Genomic DNA, 25,449 nt, shown 5'->3' with positions numbered 1-25,449 from the left:
GATCTGATTTAGATTTACAGTATATATAAAATAAGAAGAAAGAAGAGATAGAGAGAGAGAGAGAGAGAGAGAGAGAGAGAGAGCATGCCTCAAGCAAGTTGTCAATACTTAAAGGCCATAATACTTTATGCAAATACCAGTATTATCCACTAACGCATTACTAATGCATGGCAAAACCAAACAAATATTGGGAGCACTAGATAATTTGTAGCAGCAATAGAAATCAAATCAACTCATCAATGATTTAACCCCAAGTGCCTGAAGTAAGTAAGTAAGATTCTATTCCCCCCCCCCCCCCCCCAAAAAAAAAAAAAAAACAATTACAAAAGAAAAGAAATTGAATAATAGAATTCTTTGAGAGAATTGAACTTCACTCTTTCAGAATGATCTCCTATCTTCAAATAATGAAGGAAAGTCAATTCAGTTTTTAAAATCAGATGCCACACATAAGAAAATATTCTGATAAGAGCTAGTCCCCAAAGGTGTAGCTCAGCCATAGTGCCCTCTGGCAATGAACCAGAGGTCTTGAATTCGAACCTCCCCAATATTTAGATGGTGTAGAGCAAAGGGGTGAGCCAATGTCACCCAAAGTTTATTCACCAGCAGTCAAGATAAATGTCTTGCCATCAGGGTGGATTCCCCGTTATTAAAGAAAATAACAACTAATATTTGTTATTTAAATATTATATGTTAGCGTGATTATGTTGGAAAACCGAAACTGATATGGAAAGAAATAACTATGTAAAGCTGTAAATTATTTATTAGTTGTCAATCTTTGTATTTTTAGGAAAGTAATTATTAGGAGTTATTTATTAGTTGTCAATCTTTGTATTTTTAGGAAAGTAGTTGTTAGGAGTTATTCTTTCCTTTTAATCAGTGATTTAGTTTCCTAATTTGAAGGATTTGTATATGTTGTAAACTCTATAAAAGAATAATCTCAATGAAAGAAAATTATTCCCATGAAACCCTATTCTTCAACTTGGTATCAGAGCTAGCAATTTGCTTGCCGAAATCCTCCTTCTTCCTCTCTTTCAATCCCTATTCTCTGATACCATGTCAGATATTTCAAACGAATCCACTACTGTTCCTCAACCTTCTCTGAACAATCCTATCATCATTGATTCTTCAAAAATCAGTCCTACCACCTCGGAATCTCACTCTGTCCAAATCACCACGATTCGCTTGAATGGTGACCACTTTCTGAGATGGTCTCAATCAGTTTGAATGTACATCAGAGGACGTGGAAAGATGGGCTACCTGACGAGTGAAAAGAAGGCTCCTGCAGTGGATGATCCGAACTATGCTATATGGGATGCTGAGAATTCCATGGTGATGACATGGCTTGTGAATTCTATGGAAGAAGACATTAGCTCCAATTACATGTGCTATCCAACAGCACAAGAGCTTTGGGAGAATGTAAATCAAATGTATTCTGATTTAGGGAATCAATCCCAGATCTTTGAATTAACCCTCAAACTTGGTGAGATACAACAAGGGGAGGACAACGTCACAAAGTACTTCAACTCCTTGAAGCGGATCTGGCAAGACCTTGACCTCTTCAACACCTATGAGTGGAAATCTGCCGAGGATGGACTTCATCATAAGAAGACCATGGAAGACAATCAGATCTTCAAGTTCTTGGCTGGCCTTAATGTCGAGTTTGATGAGGTAAGGGGGAGAAACATTGAAGTACAACCCCTGCCTTCAATTGGTGAAGTTTTATCAGAAGTTAGAAGAGAAGAGAGTCGGAGGAATGTGATGCTGGGCAAGAAGGGACCTGGAGTTGCTATTGAAGGTTCAGCCTTGGTTACCACGGGTGGAGGCTGTAATAAAGCTGCTGCGTTTCAGCGCAAATCAGATGAAAGACCACGGATTTGGTGTGATTTTTGCAACAAACCTCGTCATACTCGTGAGAACTGTTGGAAAATCCATGGGAAACCTGCAAATTGGAAAGGAAAAACAAGTGACAAACCAGGCCGAACCATTATTCCTACTGCTAATGAGGCTGAGACCAGCCCCTTCACCACTGAGCAAATGGAGCATCTTCTTGCACTGCTGAAATCCAACTTGACATCCGGTACTTCTAGTGTTTCTTTGGCACACGCAGGTAATGAATTATATGTTCTATCTTGTCGTTTTAAATCTACTCCATGGATAATCGATTCTGGAGCATCCGACCACATGACCAATTCCTCAAACATGTTTGAATCCTATTCACCGTGTCCTGGAAATAAAAAGGTTCGGATAGCTGATGGTAATTTCTCACCTATTGCAGGAAAAGGTCTAATAAAAATCTCTGAGGGAATAGATCTTAAATCTGTTCTCCATGTTCCTAAACTTACTTGTAATCTCTTGTCTGTTAGCAAATTATCTAGAGATTCTAATTGTTGTGTTATCTTCTATGAATCCCATTGTATTTTTCAGGACCAATGCTCGGGGAAGAAGATTGGCAGTGCTAGGATGATCAATGGTCTCTATTATTTCGAGGATAATTTACCTAGTAATAAAATTGCTCAAGGACTAAGTAGTATTAGTTCTCTTTCTATTCATGATCAAATAATGGTTTGGCATTGCAGATTAAGTCATCCTAGTTTTTCTTATTTAAAACATTTATTTCCAATGTTATTTCAAAAGGTTGATCCTTTATCATTTCAATGTGAAGTTGTTTATTGGCAAAGAGCCAACGAAAAACTTACATTCCAAAACCCTACCATGCATCAAAACCATTTTATCTTTTTCACAGTGATGTTTAGGGACTTTCAAAAGTAACCACAATTTCAGGAAAAAAATGGTTTGTGACCTTTATAGACGACCATACACGTATTTGTTGGGTATATTTAATGAGGGAAAAATCTGAAGTCGAAAGGATTTTTAAAGAATTTTACAGAATGATTGAAAACCAATTTCAAACAAAAATCAGTATTTTGAGATCTGATAATGGGACTGAGTACTTTATTAAAGTTTTGGAAACCTTTTCAAACAAGAAAGGAATTTTACATCAATCATCGTGTTCTGATACCCCTGGACAGAATGGAATAGCTGAACGTAAAAATAAACACTTGTTAGAAGTAGCACGGCTATGATGTTTTACATGAATATTCCAAAATACTTATGGGGGATGCCATACTAACTGCTTCATATCTAATCAACAGGATGCCTACAAAAATTTTGTAATACCACTCCTTTGGTGCTTGAAAAAGGTATTTCCAGAATCTCGAATAAATTCTGAATTACCCTTGAAAATATTTGGTTGCACTGCATATGTACACATTCCAAAAAGGTCAACATCTAAGTTAGACCCAAGAGCAGAAAAATGTGTTTTTGTAGGATATACTCCTAATAAAAAGGGTTACAAATGTTTTAATCCCCTTACAAAACATTTTTACACAACTATGGATGTTTCCTTTATGGAAAATGTCCCATATTTTACCAAAAATTTACTTCAGGGGGAGAAATTAGTGGAACCAAATTTTTGGGAAATTGTTGAACCTTTGCCTAGTGTAATTCTTGATATCTCTCTTGAAAAAGAAAATAAGGAAACTAAGCCTACTGAATCCGAATCTAAAATTGGTCTATCAGAAAAAGAAATACTACGAATGAAAAAAAATAGAAACAATCTTGAGTCTGTGGTTTATTCAAGGAAAAAAGCCCCTGGAAGAAGTAAAGACCAGTCGATCATCCCAGCACATGGTCAACCGAAAGCCCTGGGCAATGGCTCTCTAAATGTCTCAGGTAACCCTCCTTCTATTCCTACTCATATACATGCTTCTTCTTCTTCTGTTACTGATCTAAGTTTACCATCACATTTTGGTCCAAGTCCAAAAATATCTGCACCCGAACCTGGTTTAGGATCAGCCCCAATTGTTCCTGCACAGGACCTTGACCTTGATCTCCCTATTGCTCTTAGAAAGGGAACCCGAGCCTGCACTAAACATCCCATTGCCAAATATATCTCCTATAGTAACCTTTCTAACAACTATAGAGCATTCACTACAAATATTTCAAAACTTGTGATATTCAAGAAGCACTAGATGAACCGGGTTGGAAATTGGCAGTGTTTGAGGAAATGAATGCCTTAAAAAAGAATGGCACTTGGGAGGTTGTAGATTTACCAAGGGAAAAAAAAGTTATAGGGTGCAAATGGGTGTTTACAATAAAGAGTAAAGCAGATGGAAGTGTTGAGAGATACAAAGCCAGACTTGTGGCAAAGGGTTTTACTCAAACCTATGGGATAGACTACCAAGAGACTTTTGCCCCCGTAGCTAAAATAAACTCGATTAGAGTTTTGTTGTCTCTTACAGTAAATTCCAATTGGCCCTTACACCAATTGGATGTTAAAAATGTCTTTCTTAATGGAGACCTAGAGGAGGAAGTGTTCATGAGTCCTCCACCAGGTTTTGAAGAAGTTTTGGAGTTGGGAAAGTGTGCAAATTGAAGAAGTCCTTATACGGACTTAAGCAGTCGCCTAGAGCTTGGTTTGAGCGCTTTGGCAAAGTAATAAAGCATTATGGATATATTCAAAGTCAAGCTGATCACACGATATTCTACAAACATTCAAATGAAGGTAAAGTAGCCATCTTAATTGTGTATGTTGACGATATTGTGTTAACTGGGGATGATTGCAATGAACTAGAGAAGCTGAAAGGGAAACTTGCTGAGGAATTTGAGATTAAGGACCTGGGGGCATTAAAATGCTTTCTTGGGATGGAGTTTGCTAGGTCCAAAGAAGGTATCTTTGTAAATCAACGAAAGTATATTCTTGATCTTCTTGATGAGACAAGTATGTTAGGATGTAAGCCTGCTGAAACACCTATAGAGCTTAATGTAAAACTGCAACCTACAAAAGCCAAGAATGTGAAGGACCAGGATCGTTATCAGAGACTTGTTGGGAGATTGATTTACCTATCTCATACACGCCCTGACATAGCATTCTCAGTGAATATGGTTAGTCAGTTTATGCATGCGCCTGGACCAGAGCATTTTGAAGTTGTTTACAGGATTCTAAGGTATCTAAAGGGGACAAAGTAGAGGTCTTCTGTTCAAGTCACGAGGACACCTACAAATTGAAACCTACATCGATGCAGACTGGGCTGGAAGCACAGTGGATCGAAGGTCCACCTCTGGGTACTGTTCATCTGTAGGTGGCAACTTGGTTACATGGCAAAGTAAAAAACAGAACGTGGTTGCTAGAAGTAGTGTTGAGGCTGAGTTTAGAGCTGTAGCTCATGGTATTTGTGAGATTATGTGGATAAGAAGATTACTGGAAGAGTTAAAGATGACAGGTTCATCTCCTATGAAGTTGTATTGTGACAACAAGGCAACAATTTCAGTAGCTCACAATCCGGTTCTCCATGACCGCACCAAACATGTGGAAGTGGACAAGCATTTCATTAAAAAGAAGATAGACAACGGATTGGTCTGTATGACCTATATCCCTACTGAGGAACAAGTGGCTGATGTCTTCACCAAAGGACTACACAAGAGGCAATTCGATTTTCTAGTTGGCAAGCTGGCTCTGGAAGATATCTTTAAGCCAGCTTGAGGGGGAGTGTTGGAAAACCGAAACTGATATGGAAAGAAATAACTTTGTAAAGCTGTAAATTATTAATGAGTTGTCAATCTTTGTATTTTTAGGAAAGTAATTATTAGGAGTTATTTATTAGTTGTCAATCTTTGTATTTTTAGGAAAGTAATTGTTAGGAGTTATTCTTTCCTTTTAATCAGTGATTTAGTTCCTAATTTGAAAGGATTTGTATATGCTGTAAACTCTATAAAAGAAAAATCTCAGTGAAAGAAAATTATTCCCGTGAAACTCTATTCTTCAACTTATTAAAGATCAATATTACAGTGTGTAGCTTGATCCTTTTACCAAGTCTTAACCAGTTTTAGTTTTTTTTTTTTTTTTCCATTTTTTTTGCATTTTTTACAACTATTTCATAACTCAGCAAATCAATGAAGCAGTGTCATCAATATTGAGTTCTGATGATACCATGGCCAAGATCGAGTCACAAGCTAAACCCAACTAAATAAATAACTGTCATTCAACAGGAAGGCACCATGATAAACTTGAAAGTACTTGACAGTGCACAGTATGGTTTTTAGCAAGTCATTACCTGCTTACACACGACTCACTGTCGGCTTGAACAAAAATGTGAACCCTGTAATGATAGCAATCACTTGTTAAGGTAACAATTATTGACATGCTTAAACTATAAATAAATATCACGCACTACTTGAACCAATTTCTATTATACTTATCATACCAAGATCACTACCATAAGGAAACAATGCATTTTTAAGATGCACTACTCCATTCATAGCTATGTTGATATCCCTTCCACAATTGCTATTAACTTGTCAGGTGAAGCATTAATATGAAGTCAACTGATCTAGCACTGTACGGCACAATTGCACAAAGCATGACATGACATTTAAACCCAATTGCAGACATCATTTTAACCGCACTTTTAAATGCTTGAGCATAGAAATTCCTCAAGATATCAATAGTAATCTTATATTTATGGCAAACAGAACAAAAAGATATGGGGATCCCAGCACAAAACAATGAGAACTAGATGAAATATTTCTTTAAACAAAATATATTAAGCTTACATTTTATGCTAGCCAAAACACAAACTAGATTTTACAAGGAACAACAGAATCCACAACTGAATCATAACACGGTCTTAGGAACCAAACCCAACCTGACTTTTGCAGCATACAATGATAAACTACAATCGCAATTCTTAAATGTATCTAGTGTAGTGCCTTTATCTGCTATTTTAAATTTTTCCTTCACACGTCCATCTTCAATAAATAAGAGGTCCAGACTTCCCTATGATAGCCTCTTACAATTTTGGCAAAGAGAAGCCAACATAAGTTTCCCATAATACATTTTTTGCAGTAAGAAAGACTCACTTTGCTACCTGACGCAAAGGCCTCAGGGCAGGTGCATATAGATCATTACATATGCAAATCACCTGCATATGATACCCATTCAGCAAACCGTTGATAAAAATAAATAAATAAATAAATAATTAGCAATAATGATTATTCTGATTTTACAGGTCTTGACAATGATGCAGTTTTATGCCCCTTTTTTGAGGATATCTGTCCTGACTCATCTACTTTAGCAACATTTCCCTTCCTATTATCAGCTTTCCTTTCAGTAGAAACCTACATGAACAGCAAACATATCACTCTAATCTGAAAAATAACCTTCTTCTACAAAACAATAGACAATAAAACATCAATATTTAAAAGCATAAAAAGAGGGCAAACACAAGGAAGTGTGGCCCCAGTAAGTGGCACATGGTCCTAGGTTCAAATCATGTCACTAATAATACCCTGAATTTACCTAGTGTTGATTATTGCGGGACTGTCAGCACCGGGAGCACCCCGAGGTTTGAGTCCCTATGGAGAGTCCTAAGGGCTTGGCCATGGAAGGTTCCTTGATTACCAAAATATATATATATATAAGCATAAAAAGAAGCTATATATATATATATATAAAAGCATAAAAAGAAGCATAACTTCAACTTCAACAAATCAATACCAAACAACTAATACAAAGTCAAAGTTCTAGTTCCACATACTTCTAAAAAATGAACTTCCTAAAGCTTAACACTAACTAGAAGTAACTGTAACATCCTGTAGAGAGATACACAAGTCTGTAGGCAAACAAACTACAAATAGCCTCCTTTGGGTTTAATAAAATGGGGAAATAAACATGCGGTGAAGTTCAAACAAATGACCTCCTACCAAATGAGACCTTGATGCCATGTTAGACAACCAATTTTCCTTAAAGCACAGGCTTGTAGGATGTGGGCACACAATGTATATCATGCATTTCAACAATTCTCCTAATTGCTAAATTCAATAAGATCTTAATCTTCATGAAAGTAATGAACTCAATTCTTTTTATTAGTTGTTTTGTTTTACTAATAAGCAAATTGTCCAAGATAAACACCTCAACAACCTAGGTAGCTCGTGTTAAGACTATGACAAAACTTATTTTTTGTTTGGAACCCACCCTCTCTCTTAAGAGGGAGTAAAGTATTCCTAGAGCTAATACTGAATAAATCGCTAGTGACCAACCAATGATTTTTAATAAATTGTTTATTAAAATGTAATTGGTGATTAAAAGATGTTTAATTAAGCTTCAAGGATTATTAGATGTAAATGCACATCAGTTTGATAAAAAATTTCATCTTCTTCCAAAGTTACTCATGGATATTGGTTCATGGATGGCCATAGTTGAAATAATTAGAAAGCTTAGGGTTTCATTGTAATTTCCTTGTCTAGGAGTGCAACTATTATTTAGTAGAATTAATAATAAGTAATTGATTACTATTCTAATTAAGAGTTAATTATAGGAATAGAAACCAGTTTGCCTATCAAAAAAAAAGGAATAGCAATCAGTTGGAGTCAAGATAAAGGAAAACTTGTCGAGCCCACTTTCACCTTAGCTAGGAAACTAGCCTTCTATTTGGATCTTGGAAATTCATGTTCTCTTGTTTGCTTTACCAAAGAAAACAAGAAGGAAATGAAATATGATGAAACAATAGTTAAAAACTCGTAATATTTCCCAGATCTTCTTTCTCTATATAAAAAGGTATAAATTTGCAAAGAATAGAGAAAAAAATTGAGTTCAAACATAATTTTCATTATGTTTCATGTCTATAAAATACCCACATCTAATCCATGTACATGTTAGTGTCTACCTACAATCCAATCATGACAATAATATGATGTACGAGTAGTTCTTTCAGCTCTCCAAATTTAGTTATAATGCACAGACTAGGCAATAGCTTATACCAGCAATATACAAAACCTGATTGTTGGAGAAGAAAATTGGTAGATCGGTAAGCTTATCCAAAAAAAAAACCAACCATTGAACGCATGTCTTGGAAACATTCATGAAAATAATAACAGTCTAAAGATGAAAAACCATATCAATTACCATTTTTAGAATAACCTCCACAGCACCCTTGCCATCACCAAGAGCTCCATCTATTTCATCAATCACCTACATTCAGAGTGCAATTATGTTTTTGTTTTCTTTGCACTACACAAATGAACGTCAAACTTCAAAGGTTGAAAAATGAAATGCACCAAACAATTGGGCTTCGAATCTGCCATGACAGAGTTCATCTGGACCACATCAAGGATTTTAGCTTCAATTGTTGAAGATGACCGATCATCACTAGCATTTATCTATCAAGGAAAAAACAAAAGCATAGAGAGTCCGTAAAATGCCCTTCAGCTATAGTGAAACACAAGTGAAAGTCCAAGACATAGAAGCCTAAGAAAATAATAACAACGATGAGTATTCTGAGAACAAGAACATAAGGCTTTTACACTTGATCCTTCAACACCAAAATAAAGAATAAGTTTTTTTAACTCCAATCTGTCACATGTGAAAACATAAAAAGATAATAAAAATCGGTTCCTAAACTGAGATGTCAATTTATTGATAAATGTCATATAAAACCTAGAGTTGTCATTCATAAAAGACATAAAACAATTCCTAATGAACGCAATGAATAATATGCACATGTAACATGCATGCCGATATTTTACTTAATTTAGAAAAAAAAAAGAAGGATACAGCAGAAAGCATTTATCCAAGTGAGAGAAGTAAAAAACAAAACCTCCACCACACGGTATCCACAATGCTTAGCAGCCACATGTGCAAGTGTTGTCTTCCCAAGTCCTGGGGGACCACAAAGCAAGAGGATCTGCAGCAGACATGAGCTTCACTTACAAAGGGCCTTCATTAAATTACAATAATAATAAGAAATAAAGGGATAAATTACCAAGTAATTAAAGTATCTCTCAATGAAGCCATTGCCCCAGTAATATATAGACTATATAAATTCTATCTTGACATTAGATTATCTAGGTCCACACATGTGTTTTCTAACCACCTCACTCTACATCCATTTTGTCTTCTCCTCATCTTTGCAACACCTCCATCCTGAAACATATCCCTCCTTTTCACTCATTCTTAATTGTTATTTGACTTTATTGAAGCTGATGCTAAACCATATTAATCGATTTTCTCACCTTGTACTTGACTGGTTTCTCACCAACTTCCCTATGAATGTATCTATTTGTAGCTCTGTCATTTGTAGGTGTTGCCATTCATAAAAACTCATTTCATGAATGCCTTTTCACATTTAGAGCATTCATGCTATAAAGCATGCCTTGCCTAATACTTTATACTTCAACAGGTGTAGACCATTTGGAATACTCCAAAAATACTCAAAGACTGTCCAACTATATCTAATTCCATTCCAAACATCTTCGCTCTCTCTCCTTTATAAATAAGGACAATCAAGTCCAAATAGTGAACATGTTTTCATATAGGCCTCACCCCTAGCAACATGGAAAGAGTCTCATCTATTTTGGCTGCCATGAATGTCAAGCTAGTCAAGCATTGTGAGAAGTGGGATGCAACAGTTTGAAACTAAAGGACAAAGTGTATCTCAGGGGAAGTACAAGCCCTCGATCACTAGAAGAGATGATTTGCAGGGGTTGATGCTATGTTTGAGGATTTATAGTGGTCCTATGAGAATCATAAGCTAGAATATAATAGGACTGGAGTCTAGAAAGAAAAGGAGAGTAGTGAAGGATTTCTCCTTCATGAATCTCCAAACTTTGTAATGTTTCCAGAAACAAAGAGAAAGGAATGAGAAAGGAGATTTGTAGGCAATGTGTGGACATCAAGAAACAAGGAGTGGGGAATTTACCAACTTGTGGGTTTTTAGAAGGATCTTAATATATGGAATTCAAGCAAACACATCTATTTAGACTCATTTGTAGGACCTTTGTCAATTTCAATTAGGCTAGCTTCCAATGGAGGAGGATATTTTTGGTTTACCTTGGTGTATGGTCCCAGTAGTCCAACTCTTAGAAGGGACTTTTAGACAAAGCTATTAGGTCTTTTTGTTATAACCTATCCAAATTGGTGTGTAGGGTGTGACTTCAAAGTCATGAGGAGAATTTCAGAAAAAAAAAAAAATGGGCAGTTCAAGATTAACCCCTTGCATGAGAGATTTCGATGATTTCATTAAAGAAAGTGAGTTAGTTGATCCTCCACTTAGAAATGTTCTATTTACTTGGTTCAATTTATAAGAACCCCCTATTTGCAAGAGGCTGAATAGATTCTTATTTTCAAATAACTGGGAGCAAAACTTTCCACCTAGCCTCCAAGAAACCTTACCCAAGTTCACCTCTAACCATTGCCCAATTGTGTTAGACACCAACTCATTCAATTAAGGCCTAGCTCCATTTAGATTTGAAAATATGTAGTTGCTTCACCCAAACTTTAAAGATAGTTTTAGCTCATGGTGGAAAGAGTTTCAAGGAGAAGGGTGAGAAGGTCATAGTTTCATGAAATGATTATAATTTGTCAAATCAAAGTTGAAAGTGTGGAATAAAGGTGTATTTAAAGACATAAAGAAGAGCAAAAAAAATATTCTCAAAGGTATAGTGAACATTGATGTCTATGAACTAATTTGTCTCCAGGGCTTGTAGCTCACCGGACTTCAAGGAAAAGAGAGTTGGACAATTTGTTGTTGAAGGAAGAGGTATATTTGAGGCAAAAGGATAGGGTAAGATGAGTAAAAGAAGGGGATTACAATTCAAAATTTGCCATTAGGTGGCTAATGGAAGGAGAAACAAAAAATCATTATATCTCTGGAGAATGAAGATGGAGCTACTTTAGTGGGATTTTTCGAGAAATTTTATGTTAGGCCCCTTGAAGATTCATAGAAGCTAGAAGAATTGGATTGGTCTCCTATTTAAAAAAAAAAAAAACGCAAACTGTTTTGCAGAAGTTTGTAAAGTTGTCTTTCAATTAGACAAGAAAAAGGCCCTGGGGCCAAACAGTTTCTCCAGAGCAGTGTTTAAGGAGTGTTGGGATGTGGTAAAGAGGATCTATTAAAGGTGTTTATGGAGTTTCATAACAACAAGGTAATTACCCAAAGCATCAATGCAACCTTTATAGCTCTAGTACCGAAAAAGAAACCATAAAAATGTTAGACTTTACGCCTATCAACCTGCTCACAAGCTTGTATTAAGATCATATCCAAAGTTCTTTTAGGCCGCATCTAATGAGTCCTTCATAAAACTATCCACTTTTCTTAGGATGCCTTTGTAGAGGGGAGACAAATCCTAGACACGATATTAATAGTTAACAAAATGGTGGATGAGGAGAAAATCGGGGAAGGAAGAAGTGGTTTTCAAAATTGATTTTTGAAAAGGTTTATGACCATGTGGATTGAGGTTTTTTTGTACCATGCACTTGATAGAAAGGGTTTCACTAAAAGATGAAATCATGGATGAGGGGATGTTTGAACTCAACAAGCTTTGCGGTTTTTTCTTATGAATTCATATATAAACAACAATGGTTAGCTAACACTCATCCTCTTCTCTTAAGTAGATCTAAGGTTAAGAATCGTTTCCAAAAGTTGAGCTCTTCTTTTTTCCTTGATTAGAATCTCTTTCCTTCTTTCTAGTCTCCAACCATTACAAGGAAGTCAAAACTTCATCCTCAAAACATTCGACAAGCATCCCCACACGATCAAAATGTTGACCGAAGAGTCAACTTTTTCCCTTAAGAGGAAGTTTGTAAAGTTGTCTTTTAGTTAGACAAAGAAAAGGCTCCTAAGCCAAGTGGTTTCTCCATAGAAGTATTTCAATGATGTTAAGATGTGATGAAGGAGGATGTATTAAAAGTGTTTATAAAGTTTCATAATAACAGGGTAATCAACCAAAGTACAAATGCTACCTTCATTACTCTTATGCCAAAAGGAAGTTAAGCCACCAAAATATCAAACTTTAAACCTATTAGCTTAGTCCCAAGCTTGTATAAAATCATAGATAAGGTTCTTCCAAGTTGCCAAAGAGTCCTTCATGAAACCATCTACATTTCCCAAGGAGATCTATAGAGAAAGGAATGGTCTTTAAAATGGATTTTGAAAAGGTCAATGACCATGTTGATTGGGGTTTTTTTGGACCTTGCACCAGATAAAAGGTGTTTACTACTAGATAGAGATCATGGATGAGGGAATGTTTTTCCTCAACAAGTTTTGCAATCTTAGGAAATGGAAATGCCAAGGGATGCAGACAAAGGATTAAGGCAAGGAGACTCACTATGTCATCTTCTTTTCGCCATTACAACAAATGTTTAAAGCAAAATGCTAATAAGGGTAGAGGAAAGAGGTATTCTAAAGAGTACAGATAAATGAAAAAAAAAAAAAAAAAAAAAAGATTCTAAAAGGGTTCCTAGTAGGCAGGAGTAGAACTAGGGAGTCACATTTTTAATTTGCAAACAACACTATCTTTTTTTCTAACACCAATGCAGAAGAGTTACAAAATCTTAAGCTTATCCTGTTGATTTTTGAGTATATTTCAAGACTTAAGATCAATTTAGACGAAAGGAAAATGCATAAGAAATAGACTTACTAGCCTCGACAAGAGGGCAGGGTGCATCTGGTTTTTCCAACATTGCTAATGGGGTTTCTAAATGCATGATCTCCCCCTTTTTGAAGCCTTTAATGTCCATGGCTAGCTCTTCTTGTTGGTCCTCCATGGTTAAATGAGCCTGACTCTGTACCTATACTTAGAAAGGATGGTAAGGACGTTGAAGGTCTCTGTGGAGAGGAAGACCTTCTTGGTTAGGTTTGAAGGCGAGTCCGGTGGAAAATGGTGCTCGCTTACAGAGCACAGTAGAGGCTCTGTTTCCACCTTAGGTTTTGAAAAGGAAGAGGTTGGGTGGCTGATCGAATATTTAACGAAGGCCATCGAACTGAAGAGTTACATGGGTTTCAACAGAAAACACTGAGGAAAATCCAATGTCCATTTAATGGAGGTATGCTTCAACAACCATGGAAGGTTTATAAGGCTTTCGGAGTTCGCCTCCAACAGAAAGTCAACTTTCCTAGTAATACCTGAGGGCGAGAAGGGCAGGGGCTGGGAGAAACTAAAAAGTGCGTTGTCTTCAATATTGGTGGTCCCCTCCTAGAATTTATATGAAAAGGGAAGGCAATGCAGTGAGGAAAGATTTATCCACAAACATGTGGGTCCTTTGTATCGGTCCTTCGCAAATGTAATCAGAGAAGAAGGATCGAGGAGAGGAGGCCTTGTTCCTATTGGGAGGTGGGCGAGAGCTGTGGTGTGCGAATGTACTGCAGATTGTGATAACTGGGTTGAAGTTGGTCATGCTCTGGCGAGAAGATTAGGGCAAAAAGGTGTGGTGACTATCGTTCCCTTCTTAGGCAGAAAAGGTTTATTTTTTGTAGAAACTATAGAAGAAGCTCTCTCTCTCCAAGATTTAAGGTTTCTCAAGATTAAAGGAGGGTATACAATCCAGTTGAAAAGGTGGTCGCCAAGGGAAAATTCGGAAGTCGTGGGAAAGTTCAGAGGAGGATGGATAAAATTACGAGGATTGCCCTTTCATTTATGGTCTAAGGAACATCTGAAGAAAATTGTGGAGCAGTGGGGGACAGTGACAGAGATCGATTGGCAAACGTTGAAATTGTTTGATCTTTGCAAGGCGAGGGTGAGAATTTTAATGAAAGAACGGTCAGTTCTCTCAGCTTTGATTGAGGTGTTAGATGAGGGATAGGTGTTCACAATTTCTGTTGCAGTGGTCGGAGTTGAAGAAGTTAGGCGAGGTAGAGAAATGGGTGAGTCAACCCGAGAGGATTTTGTGCCTCACTCGTGGACATGTGGTGGAAGACGGGTTGAGAGAGATAGATCAACGACTGATGGAAGTTCTTCTGTTAGGGCAGTTGGCAAAATGAAAAAGGGAGGAGAAAGTCAAAAGGCTGAAACAATTCCCGTGGGGACACATGGCAAGAGAGGATTGGAAGTGGTGAACAGTTGGTTCTTGCCCTCCTCGTCATCCATTTTGAATTCAAACAAACAGAGACTAGGGCCAACTGGGTTAGAGCAGGTGGGCGAAGCTTGGGCCGAAGGGGACAAGGCCTACTCAAATGATGAGGAAGGGCATCGGGCCTCTAATTCAAAGCAAGAGAGAAGGGCCCAATCTCCTCTTAATCCCAGTCCATTGGTAGAAGCAAACTTGGGCTGGGAGAGGGGCTTTAATTTAAAAGGCCAGTTGAAATTGTTTGATCTTTGCAAGGCGAGGGTGAGAATTTTAATGAATGGTCAGTTCTCCCAGCTTTGATCGAGGTGTTAGATGGGGGATGGGTGTTCACAATTTCTATTGCAGTGGTCGGAGTTGAAGAAGTTAGGCGAGGTAGAGAAATGGGTGAGTCAACCCGAGAGGATTTTGTGCCTCACTCGTGGACATGTGGTGGAAGACGGGTTGAGAGAGATAGATCAACGATTGATGGAAGTTCTTCTGTTAGGGCAGTTGGCAAAATGAATAAGGGAGGAGAAAGTCAAAAGGCTGAAACAATTCCCGTGGGAACACATGGCAAGAGAGGACCGGAAGTGGTGAACAGCTGGTTCCTACCCTCCTCCTCGTCCATTTTGAATTCAAACAAATAGAGACTAGGGCCAGCTAGGTTAGAGCAGGTGGGCGAAGCTTGGGCCGAAGGGGACAAGGCCTACTCAAATGATGAGGAAGGGCATCAGGCCTCTAATTCAAAGCAAGAGAGAAGGGCCCAATCTCCTCTTAATCTCAATCCATTGGTAGAAGCAAACTTGGGTTGGGAGAGGGGCTTTAATTTAAAAGGCCCGTTTTTTAAGTTGGGCCAAGAAATGGGAGGTAAGAAGCCCATTTTTTAGAAAGGCTCATTACGAAGAGAAGACTCCTACAATGGGAAAGGGGAACTTAGTCTCAGAGGTATCTGATGTTCAGCCAAGGGGCTTCGCGATGAAAGAGGTGAATTTTGGTTCAAAGAAGCTGTGGACTACTCTTTTTCCTCCAAGTTTTGGTCACCGACAGGGGTTTCGAAGCCGAAGCGAGCCTCTAACACATGAGAAGCCATCGTCAAATTGTGAAGCTCCTCTAAAGGAAGATGCTTTCAAGGGGGAACACAGATGGTACGAGGATTCAGTGCGAGTCGTCTCACTTGTTGTCGATCATCAGGGTTCCGAAAGAGGTGTTCGGGGGAAGGGGCTTCGTCGTCAAGAGGAGACGCAGTTTTGCGCAAACCCTCTAACGATGAAGACAGAGAAGGCTATAAGGGCCTCGTGGGTTTTGATCATTGTGGCTCATCAGTCACGATTTTTCCTTCTAATCTAGTAATCAGAGAAAAAGGGCTCAACTTTGTGGGGACTTGTGGAATGTTGGTAGCGGAAAACTTGGAGGTATCTTCGTTTTCACCTTCTCAGTCATCTTTGTCAACTTTTCCCACTTCCTGTGGCTTAGCACTTCCACCTCTGAGTCCTTCTATTCCCGTTCTTCCCAATTCAGTCATACAGTCTCAGTATCCTATGAAAAATCGAGTTACTTCTGAAATTTTTTCCAAAAAAGACGACGTTGGTACTTTATGTCAAGTGTCTGTTGGCAATCCTAACCTTGATGTTGTGGAGTCCCAATTTGCTCATCTGAACCAAATGCCCGAGGGTTTTAACCCCCTTAAGTCTATGCCCAACATGCCTAATGAGGTCTCCAACCTGGTTACAATTAGCCAGGGTGAAGCTAAGTTTTTCTCGTTGGGCGAGTTCCAAATAGAAGGCCTTTCTCCCAAGAAAACGGCTAAAGTTCGTGAGGTCTTAAGTTCTCTGAATATTAAGGTGTATTCCAGGCGGAAGAACAGATTCTCCACAGGTATTTGAGACCTGTTGGAACTGGTTTAAAGGTTTAGGGTCGGTAAGGTTTATCAATGAAAATCATTAGTTCAAATACCAGGGGTTGGGGATCTAGGAAAAAACAAAGGGTGGTTAAAGATTTTCTACGGCTAGAGAATCCGGATGTTGTGATGATTCAAGAAACAAAAAGGGTGGTGTGTGATAGAAAGTTTGTTGGTAGTGTCTGGATGGTTAGAAATAAGGAGTGGGCTGCTCTTCTGGCGTGCGGGGCCTTAGGTGGGATTTTGATTATTTGGGACTCTAAAAAACTGTGCAGAAAGGAGGTGGTAATAGGCTCCTTTTCTATCTTAGTCAAGTTTGTGTTGGATGGATGCGGATCCCTGTGGTTGTCCACAGTTTGTGGGCCAAACAGTCCCTTCCATACGAAGGATTTTTGGGTGGAGCTTTTAGACATTTTTTGCCTTTCTTTTCCTTTATGGTGTGTGGGTGGTGATTTTAATGTTATAAGGAGAAGTTTAGAAAAATTGGGAGACTCTAGTTTAACTTCAAGCATGAGGGATTTTGATGGTTTTATAAGAGACTATGAATTACTTGACCCCCCTTTACGAAATGCACCATTCACTTGGTCAAACATGCAAGAGTCACCTATGTGTAAGAGATTGGATCAGTTTCTTTACTCAAATAAGTGGGAGCATTTCTTCCCTCAAAGCCTTTAAAAAGTTCTTTCTAGATGGACATTGGATCATTGGCCGATAGTTTTGGATACCAATCCTTTCAAGTGGGGCCCAACACCTTTTAGGTTTGAGAATATGTGGCCGCAACATCCTAGCTTCAAAGAGTGCTTCAGTAGTTGGTGGAGAGGTTTTCAAGGAAATGGTTGGGAATGTCACAAGTTCATGAGGAAGTTACAATTGTTTAAGGTCAAATTGAAAGATTGGAATAAGGATTCTTTTGGTGAGCTAAACAAAAGGAAAAAAAGCATCCTAAATGAAATAGCTAACTTTGATGTCGTTGAGCACGAAGGGGTTCTCACTTCTGAACTTTCAGCTCAAAGAGCTTTAAGAAAAGGGGAGCTAAAGGAATTAATTTTGAGGGAAGAAATTCATTGGAGACAAAAAGCGAAGGTGAAATGGGTTAAAGAAAGGGATTGCAATTCAAAGTTTTTTCACAAAGTGGCTAATGGCAGACGAAATAGGAAATTCATCAAGTTTTTGGAGAACGAAAGAGGTTTAGTGTTGAATAATTCTTAGAGCATCACAGAGGAGATTTTACCTTAGTTTAAAAAGTTCTACTCGAGTCCTCCTAGAGAGTCTTGGAGAGTAGAAGGCTTAGATTGGTCTCCTATCTCAGAAGATGGTGCTTCTAGGTTGGATTCCCCTTTTACTGAAGAAGAGATTTCTAAGGCCATTTTTCAATTAGATAGGGATAACGCATCGGGGCCTGATGGATTTATCATTGCAGTGTTTCAAAATTGTTGGGATGTGATCAACGGAGATTTAGTGAGGGTGTTTGCAGAGTTTCATAGAAGCAGGATTATTAATCAAAGCACTAATGCCTCCCAAAAAAGGCCTAACAAAGAAAATCTCAAAACTTTAGACCCATTAGCTTGATCACTTGTCTCTATATGATAATAGCCAAAGTTCTATCAGAGCAATTAAGAGGGGTACTACATGAAACTATCCATTCTACCCAAGGTGCTTTTGTTCAAGGGAGATAAATTTTGGACGCAGTTCTTATAGCCAATGAGATAGTGGATGAGAAAAGACAATAATGGGAAGAAGGAGTTGTCTTCAAAATTGTCTTTGAAAAGGCTTACGACCATGTGAGTTGGGATTTTTTGGATCATGTGTTGAAGAAGAAGGGGTTTATTCCTAGATGGAGGACCTAGATAAGAGGTTGTTTGTCTATGGTCTCTTATGCAGTTTTAGTGAATGGAAACACTAAAGGGTGGGTTAAGGCCTCCAGAGGATTAAGACAAGGTGACCCTCTTTCCCCTTTTTTGTTTACTACAGTCGCAGATGTACTGAGTAGAATGCTGTTGAGAGCAGAGGAAAGAAGTTTGTTGGAGGGTTTCAGGGTTGGTAGGAATAGAACAAGGGTGTCCCATCTGCAATTTACAGATGATACCATTTTCTTTCCTAACACTTGTGAGGAAGATCTGCAAACTCTCAAGAGTTTATTGTTAGTGTTTGGGCATATTTCTGGGCTTAAGGTTAACCTTGACAAGTGTAATCTTTTTTAGATCAATCTTGATCAAAATCATCTTTCTAAGTTGGCAAAGTTGCTTGATTGCAAGGCTTCTGATTGGCCTATACTCTACCTAGGTCTTCCTTTGGGAGGGAATCCAAAGGCTTGTGGCTTTTGGGATCCAATGATTGAGAGAATCTTGCAGAGATTAGATGGGTGGCAAAAGGCTTACTTATCTTTTGGAGGTAGGATAACTCTTATTCATTTTTGCCTTACCCACATTCCTAGCTACTTTCTCTCTTATTTTAAGATTCTCGCTTCAGTGGCTGCAAAAATTGAGAAATTACAAAGGGATTTCCTATGGTCAGGGGTTGGGGATGGTAAAAGCGATCATCTTGTTAGTTGGGATATAGTGTGTAATCCGAAGGTAAAAGGAGGATTGAGATTTAGGAAGATTTCTCTAAGGAATCTCGCTCTCTTAGGGAAATGGTTGTGAAGGTATCCTAGGAAGAGTTCAGCTTTGTGGCATCAGGTCATTTTAAGCATTTATGGGACACATCCCAATGGTTGGGATGCCAACACTATAGTCAGATGGTCACATCGTTGTCCTTGGAAGACTATTGCACAAGTCTTTCAAGATTTTTCCAAGTATACTCGATTTGTGGTAGGAGATGGGGAAAGAATTTGGTATTGGGAAGACTTATGGTGGGGGGACCAACCTTTGGGTTCCCAATATCAAAGACTATTTAGAATAGTCACGGATAAAAATATTCTTATATCTTCAATTCTCGGTTATGCTCGTCCCTTCTCTTGAAACTTTAATTTCCGTCGTAACCTTTCTGATTCTAAGATAGAAGATTTAAAAAGCCTCATGCGGTCACTTGATTGTTTGCATTTATCCCCATCGGTTTCAGATGCGAGATCCTGATCTTTATCTTCTTCAAGGCTTTTTACAGTCAAGTCTTTTTTTTCAGCCTTGTCCCACTTTTCCGATTCTTTTCCAGTTTTCCCTACTAAGTTTGTATGGAATTCTCAAGTCCCTTTTAAAGTCAAATTCTTTGTCTGGTTGGTGACACACAAGAAGGTAAATACTAATGACTTGCTACAATTGAGAAGACCCTACAAAGCTCTTAGTCCTGACATTTGTAAGTTGTGTATAAAGCATGGAGACTCAGCAGATCATCTTTTCCTACATTGTTCTTTGACGATGGAGTTGTGGCACAAATTATTTCAGTTAGCCAAGATGGATTGGATTCCCCCAAGGAACATCTCCGACATGATGTCGATCAATTATAAAGGTTTTGGATTATCCAAGAGAGGGATAGTTTTGTGGCAAACTGCGTGCATTGCTTTAATTTGGGTTGTGTGGCAGGAAAGAAATGCGAGGATATTTGAGAATAAAGTAAGGAATTCAGAGAATCTTTGGGATTTCATTCACTTCCTTGCTTCTCTATGGGCTTTTTGTTCCATGGTTTTTAAGGGCATTCCCCTTAATGTGTTACAACTAGATTGGATAGCAGTGTGTAGCTCCAACGGGATGGTCTAACCTAGAGAGTTTGTTTGTTTTTACATTGTAGCTTCTTGTTTTTGTATTCTTGTTGTTTAGTTTTTCTTTGGTGGGAGGATTCTTCATCCTTCTCTTGTACTTCTTATTTCTATCAATATATCTCTTTGTCGTTTCCTATCAAAAATTTAGACAAAAGCATGTTGTCAAGAATCAATACAAGTTAGAATTAGATTTCTAAATTGGCTTTGTTGTTAAAATATAAAGTTTTGAATGGCCTTGAACCTATTTTGGTCTATTGGCAAATCAAATTAAATCAAATTTGATATGATTAGGAAATTTGAATTAGTCAAAAGTTATTTATTCTAGATTTAGTTGTTATTTCCAACTATTAGAATTTGGTTTTAAAATTGTTTTTAATTTCAAATAAAATCAAATTGTGATCTATATCAATTTGCAGTGATCCTAGGTGTGTTTTTAAGGATTTGTTGTAGTCCTTGGCTGTCCCTAGTCTATTTAAATGTATTACCTTCAATTGAATAAAATAATGCAGCATTAGTATTCAAACTGTGTTCAGGGTCTTCCAATAAGGGGTCTCCTAAGGCTAGTGTCTTTTAGGACCCGATTGTAGATAAAATTTCAAGGAAATTGGATCGGTTGAAAAAGCATTTTCGTCCTTAGGTAGAAGAATAACTCTAATTTAATCTTTGTTTGTCTCACATACCTAACTGTGAAAAGAGAGAAAAGGGAGGATCCCTAATTTTTGTTATTGAAAAATTGTTAATAATACACATTGGACTTGGGTATATATATACATGTTAGTGAGACGCACAATACAATAAGGAAAGAAAAGGAGAAGTAAATAACTGAAATAACTGTACACTATCTAACACTCCCCCTCAAGCTGAAGCAACATATATGTTATATGCACCAAGCTTATTACAAATGTATTTAACTCTAGGACCTCTGAGAGATTTAGTAAAAATATCTGCTAGTTCATCATTTGAATTGACAAAACTAGTCGTCACACATCCTAATGCGATCTTCTCTCTAATGAAGTGGCAGTCAACTTCAATGTGTTTGGTCCTTTCATGGAAGACTGAATTGGATGCAATATGCAAAGCGGCTTGGTTGTCACAGATGAGCTTCATTTGTTCATCCTTTCCAAATATCAACTCCCAAAGAAGATGTTTCAGCCATATGAGTTCACATGTTGCAAGAGTCATAGCTCGATACTCGGCTTCAGCACTAGATCCGGCCACTACATCTTGTTTCTTACTCTTGCAGGATATTAGGTTACCTCCAATAAAAACACAATACCCGAAAGTGGAACATCTATCTGTGGGTGAGCCAGCCCAATCTGCATCTGTGTAACCAACAACCTGGGTATAACCTCTGTTCTCGTACAACACACCTTGGCCTAGTGTGCTTTTGATATATCGAAGAATGCAGATTACAGCATCCCAATGGCTATCACATGGTGACTGTAGGAATTAACTAACAACACACACAAGAAAAGAAATGTCTGGACGAGTAATGGTGAGGTAGTTCAGTTTACCTACAAGTCGTCAATATCTCCCAGGATCTCCTAAAGGCTCCCTCTGTCCTAGTATAAGTTTGACATTTGAATTCATAAGAGTGTCTATCGGTTTACAGTCTAACATATCGGTTTCTTCCAAGATGTCTAAAGCATACTTCCTTTGGGAAAGAACCACACCGAAACTGGATTGAGCTATCTCAATCCCTAAGAAATACTTGAGTTTCCCCAAGTCTTTAGTCTGAAAGTGGGTGAAAAGGTGTTGCTTTAGTTTCTGAATACCATTCTGATCACTGCCTGTAATGACGATGTCGTCCACATAAACTACCAGATAAATACACTGCCCTGAAGAGTTATGATGATAGAAAACGGAATGGTCTGCTGTACTACGGAACATGCCAAACTCCTGAACAACAGAACTAAAACGGCTAAACCATGCTCGAGGAGATTATTTCAAGCCATATAAAGAACGGTGTAACCTGCACACTAAACTAGACTCCCCCTAAGCAACAAAACCAGGTGGTTGTTCCATATAAACTTCCTCAGCAAGATCCCCATGAAGGAAAGCATTTTTAATATCTAACTGATAAAAAGGCCAAGAACGCATAGTAGCCATGGAGAGCAATAGACGAACAGAAGCTATCTTGGCCACAGGAGAGAAAGTGTCACCATAATCAGAACCATAAACCTGAGTATAGCCTTTAGCAACTAAGCGGGCCTTAAGGCGATCAACCTGACCATCAGGGCCAACCTTAACTGTGTAGACCCAACGACAACCAACTGTAAATTTACTAGAGGGTAAAACAACAAGATCCCAAGTGTCATTGGAATGTAAAGCAGTCATTTCATCTACCATTGCCTGGCGCAAGCCTGGATGGAAAAGAGCCTCAGGGGTGCTCTTGGGAAGAGAGACAAAAGATATAGTAGAAACAAATGCAGAATAAGGTGAAGATAATCGATGGTAACTCAAAAAATTGTAAATAGGATGAGGATTACGAGTCGATCGATTACCTTTCCGAAGAGCAATGGGTAAGTCAGCAGAAGGAGGCAAAGCCGGGGCAGGAGAAGCCAAAGGGATAGGAAGTGAGTCAACAGGTACCTCGGTCAAAGAAGGAGGAACAGCGACACGATGACGGCGATGATAAACCTGAAGTGGGCGAAAGGCACTGCATCAGGTGGGGAGATAATGGGAAGGGGTAAGACTTCAGAAACAGGAAGAGACTCAGAGGTGGAGAAGAATGGTAAGTCCTCAAAGAAAGTGACATCAGCGGAGAGAAAGTAGCGATGAGTCTCAGAGGAATAACAACGATAACCCTTTTGAAGTCTGAAATATCCCAAGAAGATGCATTTTGTGGTTTTGGCATAAAGTTTGTTCTGTCTAGGAGTGAGAATATGAACAAAGCAAGTACAACCAAAAACACGAGGAAGGAAATAAAGTGGTTAGTCAAGGAAAAGAAGAGAATGAGGAATCCGATCATGTAATATAGATGAGGGCATACGATTAATCAAATAACATGTTGTAAGAACAGCGTCCCCCTAAAAACGAAAAGGAACATTACTATGGAGAAGGAGAGTACGAGCTGTCTCAACAAGATGTCGATTCTTACGTTCAGCTACCCCATTTTGTTGAGGAGTATGAGCACAAGAAGACTAATGAAGGATCCCATGTTGGGACATAAATGAAGTAAATGGTACAGAAAAATATTCCCTGGCATTGTCACTGCGTAACACACGAATAGAAATATTGAACTGGGTTTGGATTTCAGCATAAAATTTCTGGAAAATAAAGAATAACTCAGCTTATTTTTTATTAAAAATAACCAAGTATATCGAGAATAGTCATCAATGAAAGTGACAAAATACTGAAATCCTAAAGTAGACGCGGTCCGACAAGGACCCCAAACATCAGTGTGGACAAGTTCAAAAGGAGACTTTGCCCAATTATTCAAACGCTTTGGGAACGAGACACGAGTATGTTTCCCAAGCTGACAAGACTCACACCCAAGCGACGACAAAGATGAAAAACGAGGGACCATTTTCTGGAACTTGGATAGACTAGGGTGGCCTAGGCGACTGTGGATGAGGAGGGGAACATCAGTGGAAATGCAAACTGCAGGAGTTGAAGGCGAGGTGAGGTGATAGAGGCCTTGAGACTCACGTCCTATGCCAATCGTCTTCCCCGTACTCCGGTCATGCAAGGTCACAAATTTATCAGAAAAAGTGATAGAACAATTAAGAGTGCGAGTTATTTTGCTGATGGAAATAAGATTAAAAGAACACTCAAGGGCGTAAAGGACAGAATGGAGAGGTAGGGAAGGGAGAGGCTGAGTTAAACCAAAACCTTTAGCTATAGTTTGGGAACCATTAGCTAAAGTAACAGTAGGTAAGGCAGAGGTAGTAGTAATAGAAGAGAAAAGATCCTTATTACCAGATATGTGATCGGAAGCGCCAGAATCTAGAATCCAAGGTCCAAGAGAAGATGTGTGGGTAAGACAAGCAAAAGCATTACCAGTCTGGGCATCAGAAGCAACAAAAGCTGACTTGGTGGCCTGATAGCGGAGATAATCATCATACTCACTATCAGTGAGGGAAATACCCTGAGATGTGGAGGAACTAGGAGGCTGAGGATCAGATGACTGGGCCACCTGGGCAATGCGGGGAGGCCGCCCATCTAACTGATAACACCGATCACGAGTGTGGCCAAGTTTATTGCAATAGGTGCAATGAGGACGTTGGCCTCTACCTCGGTTACCACTACGTCCTCCTCGAGAGTTAGTTTGAGAAACTAACACAGAAGAATATGAAGTGTTATCAGATGGCAAAGTCTGAGTGGAGGAGATACGAAGGAGGCGAGCAAACACATCATCCAAGGATGGAACGGAGGAACTGCCAAGAATCTGATCGCGGACGGTCTCAAGATCTGGACGGAGGCCAATAAGCGTAAGAACCATGAAGAACTTGTCAATCTGTGTTCGTTGATCCCCAACATCAGTAGAAAGAGGCAATCTGGCCAATATAAGTAGATAAATCCATGTCTTATTGTCTGACATTGACAATAGAAGAAGCCACCTTATAAAGACGTTGGATATCATTCGTGTATAGCCCTTTTGCCTGATTCCAAAATTTAAAGCATGTTTTGTAGGCCCGAAGATGAAGTAGAATCTTAGGATCAACTGATTGCCATAACACACTACATAAATGTGCATCTATCTTCCTCCATTGTACTCTATCAACCTCAGGGATATTCACCTCCTGCGTGACAAGGTGACCCTCATAACCTTGACCCATAAACCAAAGCTCCACAGAGATAGACCAGGACAAATAATTTTCACTGCCAACCAATTTCTCCAAAGTAATCATAGGAGATCAAGATATGACAGAGGAAAAAATGGAACTTTTAGTAGTCATATCTACTTATCTGGAGAACGAAATATGTTTGGATCGAACATAGCCCTAATACGACTTCAAATCGCGGCTGAAAGAAGAA

General features: G+C 38.6%; 1 protein-coding gene across 1 annotated transcript in view; it reads right to left on the bottom strand.

Moving 5' to 3' along the window:
• Nucleotides 1–6,109: 6,109 nt before the first annotated feature.
• LOC117908238 (chromosome transmission fidelity protein 18 homolog) overlaps nucleotides 6,110–25,449 on the bottom strand; it is a 32,064-nt gene continuing 12,724 nt past the window's right edge. Inside the window, exons 5-10 of the mRNA XM_034821867.1 lie at nucleotides 9,654–9,740; nucleotides 9,115–9,216; nucleotides 8,963–9,028; nucleotides 7,066–7,176; nucleotides 6,919–6,980; nucleotides 6,110–6,158 (exon numbers count right to left, since the gene is read on the bottom strand). Of these exons, the coding sequence (XP_034677758.1) occupies nucleotides 6,110–6,158; nucleotides 6,919–6,980; nucleotides 7,066–7,176; nucleotides 8,963–9,028; nucleotides 9,115–9,216; nucleotides 9,654–9,740 (477 nt within the window). The remainder of the gene's footprint in view (nucleotides 6,159–6,918; nucleotides 6,981–7,065; nucleotides 7,177–8,962; nucleotides 9,029–9,114; nucleotides 9,217–9,653; nucleotides 9,741–25,449) is intronic.

This window comes from Vitis riparia, chromosome 19 (genome assembly GCF_004353265.1).
Source record: "Vitis riparia cultivar Riparia Gloire de Montpellier isolate 1030 chromosome 19, EGFV_Vit.rip_1.0, whole genome shotgun sequence".
In the NCBI taxonomy this organism is placed as follows: Eukaryota; Viridiplantae; Streptophyta; class Magnoliopsida; order Vitales; family Vitaceae; genus Vitis; species Vitis riparia.
This window is presented reverse-complemented; position numbering and strand designations above follow the sequence as displayed.